Source organism: Scomber japonicus, chromosome 9 (assembly GCF_027409825.1).
Source record: "Scomber japonicus isolate fScoJap1 chromosome 9, fScoJap1.pri, whole genome shotgun sequence".
NCBI classification, from domain to species: domain Eukaryota; kingdom Metazoa; phylum Chordata; class Actinopteri; order Scombriformes; family Scombridae; genus Scomber; species Scomber japonicus.
In genome coordinates this window covers 32,055,455-32,068,223 of record NC_070586.1, presented here as the reverse complement: position 1 = coordinate 32,068,223, position 12,769 = coordinate 32,055,455, and the positions used below count along the sequence as shown (strand labels likewise).

At 41.6% G+C, this 12,769-nt stretch overlaps 1 protein-coding gene across 2 annotated transcripts in view; it reads right to left on the bottom strand.

Moving 5' to 3' along the window:
* Positions 1-6,112: 6,112 nt before the first annotated feature.
* tet3 (tet methylcytosine dioxygenase 3) overlaps positions 6,113-12,769 on the bottom strand; it is a 30,402-nt gene continuing 23,745 nt past the window's right edge. For both annotated transcript variants that reach the window (XM_053326068.1, XM_053326067.1), the window contains exons 5-10: positions 12,227-12,435; positions 11,076-11,226; positions 10,733-10,822; positions 9,220-9,357; positions 8,773-9,127; positions 6,113-8,573 (exon numbers count right to left, since the gene is read on the bottom strand). In XM_053326068.1, coding sequence (XP_053182043.1) covers positions 6,787-8,573; positions 8,773-9,127; positions 9,220-9,357; positions 10,733-10,822; positions 11,076-11,226; positions 12,227-12,435 — 2,730 coding nt within the window. In that variant the 3' untranslated portion in view covers positions 6,113-6,786. The remainder of the gene's footprint in view (positions 8,574-8,772; positions 9,128-9,219; positions 9,358-10,732; positions 10,823-11,075; positions 11,227-12,226; positions 12,436-12,769) is intronic.

Sequence of the window (12,769 nt, the reverse complement as noted above, 5' to 3'; positions counted from 1 at the left end):
GCAATACCACTTTTCCCCCCAATCTGATAGCAAGTAGTGCCAGAGGTCAGAATCTAATGCCCAGAATGGATCTAAGTTGAACAATAAATTTTTTGGTATTGATCCCACTTACTACACCCAATCCATACCAAGAGCCTCCATTATCCACCTGCTGGCTTTACTGAAGGACACAGTCTTATACAAGATTTAAGGTTGATGTGACCTTAAATCAGTGTTTCTCTATTGCAAACTAAAACATTGTTATATATTATTGATCTTTCCAGACTGAACTACACCCGAGTACAGTTTAATGCTGCACAGGTCCTCAAGAAAGCATACTGTATAAGATTATGTGGCCCTAGAAATGTCCTTAATGTCTACTTTAACCTGAGGCATGTATGTAAAACTAACAGAAGGACATTTGGTTTTGTTCCAGAGGCCATTAGACTGAACAGCCACAGTACAAGAAATGTCAGTTTACCTTGTGTAGAGTCCGATAAATGCATTTAGACTTTTTTAAACTATGTGTGTAATTGAATTGCATTGCAAACTTTGCTGGACTCAAATTGCACCGTGAGGGATGAATGACGAATTTCTTAATTTAACTAAAAATTAAGTGTGCAGCTTTTCTACACCCACGGAACATAGCCAGAATCTGTTATTTTCTCTCCGCAAGATTTTGATTGATTTCCTCAAGACTCAACAATTGTAATTTTAATATCTCTGTCTTTGTCTCTGTCCTCCCTCAGCCCTGTCACACACATCATTCAGACCACTGCAGCTAGAATGCAAATCCTTTCTCCCCTGATCTTTTTCCTCTGATTGCCCCTACATGTGACAGCAAAGCACTTATCCTACCCTTCAAAGCAGTAAATGGAACTGCAATGGACTTGGCTAACTTTCAGAAACATTTTGCTTTTGTAGTCTTTATTTTGGAAACATTTTGTGTTCTTCTGAATGTCAGAGTGGCATGGAAGGAGAAGCAAGAGGATAGCAATTACAGTAATTGGTAAGTACCCTACCTGGAGCTTCAAAAATGACTGCAATTACATCCTGATGATGAGTACCTGGAGATTACTAATCGAAGTGGAGGTATGAATCAGTAAAAGTATTCATACTAGTGTCCCACTGAAAAAAATTACAAACTGTCAGAACTGTGCGGTGTTCATTTGGCCATCACTGCATCACTGTAATCAATATCAGAATCAGTTGACCAGAAAATAACCAAACATGTTTCACTTCAATGTATTTATTTATCGCGCAACATAAAACAATATTGTGGAGTTTTTACCACATACACTATGTATTCACATAATACACCATACAGCTACAAAGAGAGAGAGACTGAACAAAAACACTTTTTTTTACATACTGCATCCTTGACATGAAAAATAAAGAACCAAGAATGATCCTAAAACTCAAAAAGGAATGTAGCTGCCAGTTGTGTAGGTAGATTTTCTTTTTTTTATGTGTATGGACCAGGGTCCAAGTCTCTATCCCAAATTTAGAGTGTTCATTAAATTAGGTGTTTAATAGACTTCTAAAAGTGGGCCATACACAGTGAGATGCATATGTTTGTCTATGTTTATGTGTGTGTGCATGAGAGAAAGACAAAATATATAAGTTGTTAAGAGAAAGAGAGGGGTTGAGAAAAGGAAGTGCATGACTAAAAGGAGGAAGAGGGAGGCAGTACACAATTGCAATTCTTGTATCGATCAAATATCTTAGCTTTCTTAATGTGAACATGTACAACATACTCAAAAGTTAATTTCAATAGCTGTTGGTACTTGCGCTGTACCAAACATGAGACCCAGATAACAGTCTTCATATAATATGACTCTATATCTCATCTTAGTTTAAATGAGTTCAAGTACAATGTGGAATGAATATTAATAGAGAATGCAATCAACTGTTCGAGTGCCCCCCTGCCCTCAAAAAGAGATGTAAATTTGTAGCGTTGTAACAAAAGACTTTTCATAAAGTCAGCACCACGGCAGCTTCCAATCCTATGAAACTGCTGTAATCAAAAGTATAATTCTCTTGACATTCTAAGAGCTCAGAAAAATATTTGTGGTAATCATTTATCCCTCATATTATTATTTTTTTTTACACAGTGAATTTATGGTGTAGCATCATAGCACCAGCAGACCGACCCCCCCCCCCCCATCTCGGTACGTGCATGGGAGGTGGCGCTTCTCATGAGAACCATCCACCAAACTCGTGACACATTTAGAAATTTACAAAGTTAATAAGATATCACTGTATCCTCAGCACCCATTCTTAGGCAAGTGTATGTGGCTGTATGTGTGTGTGTGTGTGTGTGTGTGTAATATGGGCCATGCATGATTAAAAAATAAAATGGGCTCAATTGGACATCTGATATTTCCAAAAAACTGTCCTGTTATGGCATATTGTACCAATCCCAGCCAATCTACTGTTGACCATGGTGTACATGTCAAATAAGGAAATATCGTTACAAAATGAAACACCTGGTGTCTTTCACAGGTGTGTCATAATTTTTCTGCCAAGTGCATACTTACTATTATGAGAACTAGAGTAGATAATAATGAGAGATACATTTAAACAAGCAGGGAGGCAGTCTCTTACCTGATAGTCTAACACAACTGACAAAGATTGCTGGGCTAAAACTCACTAAACATCTCTCACTGATTCACTTCAGACCGGTCCTGCAACTACCAGAATATTCCTTAACATCCCAATTTTGGAAAGGGGTTATGCACATGATCATGGTTTAGCTATAAATGGCCACTCAAGTAAGTCCTATTCAAGAGATATATTTTAGGAAATACGCTTATTTGCTTTCTTGTCCAAACTACTTTCATGTCTGTACAGTTACATGAAGAATCAGCCAGCAGATGGTTGACTTAGCTTAGCATAAAAACGCAACTAACCTGGTTGTATTCAAAGGTAACAAAGTTGGCCTACCAGCACCTCCAAATCTCTCTAATTAATACATTACATCTTGTTTAGTCAGTACAAATACAAAAGTCTAAAATGGACAATTCATGTTTTGTATAGGTTTAACAAAGCAGATATAATGTGTTAATATGTTTTAGAAGCGCTAATCTGTGGATTTTGCTACCTTTAGATAAAGCTAGGCTAGCAGTTTCCCCCTGCTTCCAGTCTTCGTGGTAAGTTAAGCTAACTGGCTGTTGGCTTTAGCTTTATATTTAATGTAAACATGAGAGTGGTATCAATCTAATCATGTAACAAGATAGAAAATAAGTGTCAAGCTATTCCTTTAATTGACAGAGTACATCCAGTTAAGGGCAACTGTTTCAAATATTTCCTTAGCACACTGGCAATAGACCACGGATGCTGAGTACCCCATCGTTACAATTTTTGCTATTTTCCAGCCTTCAATTCAAATTTGATATTGTCATTCATTTGTGATGCTGTGTGAAAATTCATACTTTTTGCAGATAAAATGGGCGATTCTTAAGTTATGTGGACTGTCGTAAGTGAGTGAGAAAAGTGTGGTTTCATGTCATATAGTTGGGCTAATCAATTTGTTTTAGGAAGTGACAGATATCTGCCAGTTACATGCTGACAGGGAGTACAGTACTTATGAAAGCAAAACAGCAGTGTCACTAAGCACACATGTACACACAACACATTGGGACCAAGTGTTGTTTACTGTTGTTAAGGGCTTTCAAAGACTTCAAAATACACCCTAGTCATTCATGGTTTAGTTACTATCCTCACCAGTTAAATAATCTTACCTAAATATTTTAATATTTACATTTTCATCTCTCTCTTGAGAAAATTAAAAAAAAACAAAAAAAACAAAGCTTCAAGTTGTCAATAATCGGCTCTTTCTTTTTGTCATTAAAATCAAGATTAAAAGTGCTTTTATAAATCTTTTCTTCTCTATGTACAATTTGTATTAGCTATATAAAAAAAGATGAAAAAAAACCCATCAAAGACAATCATTATCATCATCACCATGTAGTAATAAATAAGAATTAAAAAAAAAAAAAAAAAAAAAAAAGCAGGTTAAAATGAGTGTGGAGATCTAGAGCACACAAAGGGACATATGCATGATTCTCTGCCCTCAGTAGCAAGTTGTGATTGTGACCAGTGTCTCTACAGCGTGAGGTAGAGAGCTGGAGACCCTCGGGAGAGGTTCTAGGGTAACAGGGTCTTTCACAGATGACCAGGGATTTGACCCAAAAAAACACTCGGCATCCAGGAGTCAGCCTGCATCCACTCAAATGACTCACTCATTTTCATTTTCACCACATTTTGCAACAAAACCATGTCACTATTTGAATCGTAGAATTCAAATACTGACATGGTTGGTGGAGAGGAACTAAAAATTTGTAATTTAAGGGACACAACCAGGCTATCAAATAGTCTCTCTCTTTGGCTCTTTTCTTTCATGCACTCATGCAGTTGTGTCATTTTCAGACACACACACACACACACACACACACACACACACACCAACCACACACACACACACACACACACACAAAGTGAGAGATTCATTGATTCATGCCTTTGCATTTGACGCCAACTCCCAGAAGCTACAGTAATCTTCCAAGGTATCCCTTTATCTCTCAATACAATATATTGTCTGTAATAACCACAGCTTATGGGTTACCAACAATACATTGAATGACTGTGCTTTCTTTGCCCTGTACAGTGTACTTTATTTGAGACAAAAGCAAAGCACCTCAGAAAGAACCAGTACTTGAGCAGGCTGGTTCTGATGTGACAAGGTGCCTGCAGAAGGACGCACCTCATTCTGCTTGAAGATGACAGCACCATGCAGAGGGAGGAGTGCGCCCTTCACAGTAAATCAAGTATAATAGGAGAGCACCAGAGTGTGTGTAGGATCACCAAAAGCACTGCTGTCCCAACACGGCTTCTTCTGCTCTAACCTGGGATGGGTTTCCCAAAGGCAACTCCTGACTTTGTTCACATTTGTGCCTCAATGGGACAAAGATTAACTTTGCCATAAGCTGCTTTTGTGAGGCCCTTCTATGGCTAGCAAACAGGGTGTAAGATCCCCCTCTACTGGCCATGGATGAGTAAAGCAGCAAGGCAAAGCTTTACTGGTTTCTGAATGGATTTTCAGTAAGCGCTTGTAGGTTTTGTACACACCACTATGAAACGGCAGTCACTGCTGCCCTCTAGAGTTTACACTGGGAAGTGCTCACCCCTACTTGAACGTTATAGGAAGATAAAGAGTGCCACCTGTTCCATCTCTATGTGGTAATAGCAGATCTGGGTCAAGTTGCATTCACAAGCAATATTGATAATTTGTTTTAGCCTCTGTGGAGCACTAGAAATGTACAGTTTGCCACTTCGAAAACACAATGAACAAAGAAAATCAATAATTGAATAATTCTTTGCATGGAAAATTTCCGGCACCTATGTGGCTAATCTGAATGTAATACATCAATTCATTTTACTACTCCACCTAGGTTAAACAACAAATATTCACTTGCAAATACTACATGAGCCAGATTTAGAGCACCTAAATACAGCATTGAGTGCCATGAAGAGTGGTGGAATGAAAATCAATCAGAGCTGGAAGTTGAGCACCAGTCGAAAGCTGGAGGGGTGTAGAAGAGGAGGAGGAGCACATCAGCTATTGCCAAGAGAATCAGCAAAGTTTACTCCCAAAGTGGCTTAAAAATCAAGTGCAATTATTTTGAACCTGATCATTATTTTCCTACTTTTTGCATTATGGTATTTTAGTTCAGATATTACCAGATTACTACAAAGCAAACATGCAACAGCTGAAACCAAGCAGTGTTCTTCTGCTGTGGTCAGAATGGGATTTTTTTAACCTCAATTTGAAAGAGGACCTAAATCAAAAAGGTATGACTGATTGTTACAGTGCAAAATTCAAGGGATGATTTTGCCATACACTATACTGCTTTGACAACTGACTTCAGGGGGTCCTTGTTGGAAGAATATACAGAGATATATGTTCCAGCAGACTGTGTTTAGTGTATTAGACAGCAATGCTGCTAGAAAACTATGGCTACATCAGCCTTCAAGTAATTTTAATTTAAACAAATGACCAAAACTAGGAAATGAAAGCCCAGGTTCATAATAATTGGAATTGTCCTTTATGGTGGTCTATACCGGGTTTTTGAAATAAAAGATACATATCTGTATATAGTCAATATAGAGATAAATATCTAAGGCAAGCCTACAGGAAAGGCTTTTTAAATATTTGTTTAGTATTGATTTGCTGTCCTGCCAGGCAGATAATGACTCCTCCCCTACAGCTGGAAGATTAACACAAAAACAAAGGAAAAAAGGGTACACATTTTCCAAACATGGAAAAAGGAAATGTCTGAGTCTGACTGACTCAGACTAATTGATTTAAAAAAATATATAACCAAAAACAATCACATCATTAATAATAACATTAATGAAAACAGCAATAATAAAAAACAAACAAGTCTTCATTATAATAATACCTGTAATAACAACATTGACAGTAACAATAGCAATCATAATATTGATAATAATAGCAATAATTAGAATCATTAAAATTCTATAAACAAGAAAAAGCAATGGAGTTCCTCTCCAGGGAAGAGAGAGGAAGAGCACCACAGGCAGTGTGTCTGAAGCCCAAACCACTGCCTGACATGAGGTAAAAAACAATAAAAATGTCCCCTCCTCTAAGTGGACTGCGGAGGGGGCAGGATGGAGAGATGCCAGACTGCGGGACGGCTGAGAGACATTCATCCTGTTCAACACACTCTCCAGCCCTCCACTGCACCACTCCATAGTTATCGGTCTGTTTGTGTCTGTCTGACCTCAGACAAAGTGGCTGTAGGGCCCAGTGAGGCGGGTGAAGGCATAGGGAGACACAGTAACCATAGAGGTGGTGTGGAACGTGGGGGCTAACCGCGTCACTGGCCCCTCTCTCTTGTCTTTTGATTGTCCAGGTCCTGGACTGGCCCCTGCCATTGTAGCACCCCACTTACGTTTCTTGCTGAGGGCCTTGATGTCTTCCTGGGAGAGGCCAAGGAGAGCTGCTTCCTGCTGCCTCTGGAGTGCTCGCTCTGCCAGTAGCTTCATTTTGGCCTCCCATAGAGCCAGGCCATGCATGGGCTGGTTGAGGTTCTTGTGCTGGTAGAAGACCAGGGAGATGCGGGTGGGGTGGGAACGATCAGGCCTTTTGAGTGGAGTGGTGGCATGTAGTTCCCGACGCGCACATTCAATCAAGATGGAGCCATGAGCAGGTGCGACTGCTACACCACCAATGTTTGGATCCAGGAAGTTGTGCTCGCTGTCAGACCACACCTCATCATCATCATATTCACGACCCCTGGTGCTCTCAACATCACTCTCAGCTCGGCTGGGGTCCCAGCAGGCCTGATTTGACTGCTGCAGGGCATCTGGGAAGAGGCGGCCCTCCGGGGCAGGGGAAAGGGTACTGCCTGCCACTGAACCTCCACAAGACCTCCAGGCCTTCTCTTGAAGCCCAAGGGGAGTAGAACACCGACTCTCACCGGTTTTAGCCCAGATCTTGTCAGCATAGGCTCCTGCAGGATTGCTGTGCTTCAAACCAGGGCTATATGCTGCAGGCCCCATAGCCCATGGATTCGGCTGGGGGCTAGGAGCAGGGCTGGGCCAGTGCCTGGGGGTGCCTGGCTGTGGTGTAACTGAGCCTAAGTGAGAGGTGCCAGGCTGTGGTGTACCTGGGTGAGGGGTGCTTGGGCGTGGGGTTAGAGGGCGTGGGGACCCATGGTGTATGTTACCCGGGAGTGCTGTGCCTAGGTGAGGAGAGGGAGATGGAGAGGGAGGTATCTGCAGGGATGGTGAAGGGGCAGGGGAAGCCATCGGGGTATTTGAACCAGGGTAGGGTGACCACTGCTGGGGGTAAGGAGAGGGCTGCCGCTGCTGGGGATGCTGGTGAAACTGCTGCTTGTCTGGGTTCACTAATGAGGCTTCAGGGTTTTGTTTAGGATTTAGATGGCAGTCCCAACTTGTGGGAACAATATTTCCATTAAGCTTGAGCCCTGGCCAGGCAGCAGGCTGGGGGGTGGTGCTAGGTGTGTGGGCACCAGCCTGGTTTGGCACCACGCCTTCATAGACTGGAACATCCATAGGCTCCTGTTTGATGACTGGAGTGCCTCTGTTGGAGAGCTCAGAGGAGACAGAGGAAGGACGGGACTGGTTGTAGTCAAGAGGCTGGGTGTAAGCGCTGTGATTTGTTTGGTTGGTTTGCTCTGGGTGGCCAGGAATGGACTGGGCCAGTCTGGCCTGAAGGCTTTGAAGACTCTGAATGTCAGGTTTCTTGTCTACCTGGACAGCCTTACCGCCATTTCGACCCTCGTAGGTCCTCAGCTTAGGGGGGAAAAGTGCGTTAGGGGGGTAGTTGTAGTAGCCATAGTGCATTGCGGGCAGATTATGGTGGTAACCGTTTACTGGGTCTGCTGCAGAGGGCTGGCCAGGTGGGGGGAGGCCTCCCCTTGCATAGTAGGCAGGGTGTGGATAGATGTTGTTGAATGGGTCTGCTGTCTGCACAGGGTATCCATCTATTGATCCATTGAAGGGCTCCTTCTTGATGTTGGGCTTCACCTCTTGTTTTATAATTGCTGGATGTTTAAAACAAAGGAAGGTAAGTTACAAACAAGACCTAACTTGTCAAATGCATTTTATGCTAGAAGACCAATGAAGTCCAATGTCAAACAATTTAATATAATTTGTAACATCTTACTGTTAGATGGCTATTGATAGACACTGAACACAATCAAGGTTTGTTACAAATGCAATCAAAACAAAACAGTGACTAACCTTTATTGCCTTGGGGTAGAGGGGATTCGGTGACGCAGACCTCAGCCTTGACCACTGTTTTGTCTGGTGTCCCTCCCGCCTGCTGCAGGAGTTTGCTTTTCTTCTTCTCCGAGGCAGCCTTCTTGGCCTCCAGACGGCGTTGTCGGCAGGACTTGGCAGGTTCGGGCAACTTTCGTACTTCTCGGCGGAAAGCCTGAAGCACTTGGATGGCTCCTGTCTTCATCTTGAGGCGCTGGGCCTCCTCACTGCCATACTCATCAGTGGGTGAGACCTTGTAAAGAGGCAACACATGGAGCTGTTCATCCTCAGGGATCTCCCCCACTTTACGGTTGTCCTCCTTGGTTAACGTACACACCTAACAGGGAGAGACAGAAGGGTTGAGGGACAAGAAGAAATGTAAACTGTGCCAAACTACACCAAAATACAAATTAAAGTAAGTGATCTTACCACTGTGCAACCGTTGTAGAGGTTGTGCTGGTCCTTATGAGCATGGGCACAGAAATCCATGCAAGCAGTAACTCCAGAGAAAGGTCGGCCCTCTGTTAAACCCAGCCTGCACTCTGGAGCTTTAGCCTCTGTCAGGCACTAAGGTTGGAAGACAGAGGTGACTTTACAGGAGGGAACTAATATTTTAATTACATTGTATTCATCCAAGATACAGACATGCATCAGTTAAAGGCAGCACTTCTTTCTACCGAGGTCAGGGTGGTCTGGTGTCCAGTATGAATCATTTTGCATGAGAAAGATGAAAGGTGTAACTGGTGGCAGCATTAGGTTGTTGCTATGTAAAAGGCCTCAGTGAGTTAGCAAGGGCAGAGCTACACTGTCAACACAGAGGGGGCGGAGAATTCTTGAGGGGCTCTTCTTCCTAAGTCATTTTAAGATTCACAACTGTAAAATAGCTGATATATCCTGTCCATGAATAAACACTGTTTGGGCCAGGCATGCCTATGCCTAAGAAAACATACAGTGAAGCCAATTTATCAGACAAGCTTGTTCTAAAGAAAAACCAAGAAAACAGGTTGCCAGTCACATTCAAATGGTTCAGCACCACCACCAATAGACAGCAACAGGCCAGTACCTTTGTTACACAGGAATTAAATAAACAGAAAATAGACACAGCAGTCTACAACACTATACAAGGTCTGTTCATTCAAACAATAAAGTAGACTGTCACACAGAAAGGTGAAGCGATGCAGTAAACATGGAATTTAACAACATATTAACATTCTGACTGAGTTCTTAAAAATGTAAGTTAGTAAAGACTAAGTATTTACATTTCACTCACTAATTGTTGTCCTTGCTCAACCTGCTGTATCTTATTGTAGGCCATTTGTGCATTCCACCATCCTTTACAGAACAAATTAATCTGAACAGGTTAAGGAACGTTGTACATCTCACAGTCCCTTTTTAAAACTTCATCCTCCTCTCCTTCATGGTGGCAAACTTGCCAACCACTTTGTCTTTATCAATGTTTATGTCTTGCTCAACACACAGTACAGTGAGGTTAGATAGTCTGGCCTCATCCATGCAGAAAGCAAATAAGTTTTAATAAGCCTCAGAAAGGCTGAAACTTCCGTCTTGTGAGTTTCATTCACCACAAACATAAGAAGTATAAATAACTCATATTTTGGCTGATTTTCTCATAAACTTTGAACTGCAGCTTATGCAATCTTCACTTCCTGCTGAGTCAACGAGCGGAAATACAGACAGTGCCACTCTGCCATTGCAACATACATTGTGGTCAGAGATGGGATTACGTTTGTAGTGATAAGAACTACCACAGAAAATGAATAGAGAAAGTTCAGAGACTTAAGAGAGTGCCCAGGTGGGTCGTGCACTACATCTCCAGTGGGGCCCCTACTGAGTGTAGTCCTTGGGACTTTGCACGCTTATGTGAGTGAGAGTTTACACACTTGTAAGTAAATGTAAAATGAAGGATATTTGCTTGTGCACAAACCTGGTTACTGTAGGCCTGTGGGGCTAGCCTCTTATACAAAGGAGCCACCTCAGTTGCCAGATGTTGGAAGTTATCCCTGAGTTTGTCCTCCTGACAAGTAAGAACATGGATCACAGGTAAGTACAAAATACAGTGACAGAGCTCCACAATGGTAGCTTAAAATTACACAAAATTACAAATGTCACTAGACCCTGCTTCATAAATACAAAGATGGCTTCAAGATGTCAATCAGGCACCATCCCCATCATATCGATGGTGAAAAGCATTGACTAGTTGTTTGTTGGCATTAATATATATTTTTTATATAATTGCATAAAAGAAAGAGTCTTCATATGATGAGTACCTCTTCAGGATGATCTCCTTGTAGCCTGAACTTGCGTGGCATTTTGCTTCGGGCGTATTTACAGCCATTAAAGTACATACTCCAGGAGCAGCCAAAGGAAAAGGAGGCACCACAACTGTCAGGGTCCTTGCCTTGACACGCACAGGTACGACTGCAGGGGGAGACAGTGAGCATCTTCAGTTTTCATGTTAAATTGGGTATCCCCTGTATGCTTTACATCATGGGCACACTATAAGTTGAGATACAACAATGTGACAGAAAAATTGTATTTGGAATATCAATGTTAACAACACATCATCCCAGCCTGTCAAAAGCTCCATAGAACCAATATCCTGTTATAACACAAACATATGCAATTTGACCTACTTAAGTGCCATTACTAAATAGGTTAACACAGTTTATTGTATATAAGAGGGAAATAAGACTTTTTTTTTGGTTTATATTAATTGGTGGTTATTTCTAAACCAAGTTAAACAAGGATGTGTCAACATTCATTCATGGCTTAATTTTTGGAGGACACATTAACAATAATGTATACACATCTAGTGATGAAGATGCATAATTCTGTGTAAGTCCCTGGAAGTCTTAAACTTTTCCTTGACACAGACTCACACACAGGAATAAATTAGACCATATACTTCCACCTTGTAAGAATTTGTCCCTAAAGCTAAGCATGTTTTTCAGCAAAAAATCCTTGGAAACAATCCTGAATCTTCTGATAATGATGACTTGGGATCAAAAATGTGTCTAGAATACAGGACATGCAGGTGCAGTGAAGGTACAGCCATCTCCTGCCATCTGCACATTTATAAATGTGTATGTAAGCAAACCAGTGCAAAGAGTATCTAATCTTTATAAACAGATATCCAAAACTAAATGCAGAATGTGTAGACAATAGGAGAAGATTTTGTTATCAGAAGCATTCTGGTGTCTGTTTGTAGATCGTTTGTATTTCATACACAAATATGTGTTGCTAGAGGTTAGCTGAAATGTCATCTGGACCGTCTCAAGTTGCTAATCGGACTGTAAACAACAACATCTTGGTCCTGATATCTGTTATCCAGATATCCACTGGCTACAATGGAACCCCCTGAAATATAAGCCGGCTTAATAGTCATCAGACAGATGAGAAGTATCCATCAGCTACTCACTCATCATTGAGGCCACAGCGTCGACTGGTGGGGTTGCCAAATTTGGTGAGGGTGCCACTAAGCTCATGGTACAGTTTGTCAGCCAGGGGCCTCGGGACACCTTCCCAGGCCATAATGAGGATGATGATGACAGCGTTTGCACAGTGGTGACCTGCACGGTGACGCACCAGACACAGCAGCTTCTCTGTCTCACTGCCACGACGAATCACCTGATAGGAAACAGAGTTTATCATGGATTTAGCTTTTACTCATCCAGGCCACTTTAACAGTAACACCTTTATTTACAGTTCTGGCAGTTGCAAAAATACTTCTGTCTAATATAAGAGTTACTGTATTTGTTACTAATAAATATTTGTGCTTACAAAACAGCAACATTTAGCACACACATGCTTCTGAAATACAGTGCAAAGAACAATGCAACACAGTTTGACCTGTACTGCTATCTGACATGCTTCGGTGACTTGAGACCAATCTTAAATCTGCTTATGATGCTAAATGGTGGATTGTTTACATGTGAATTGTTTACACACAACTGGTTTCTTT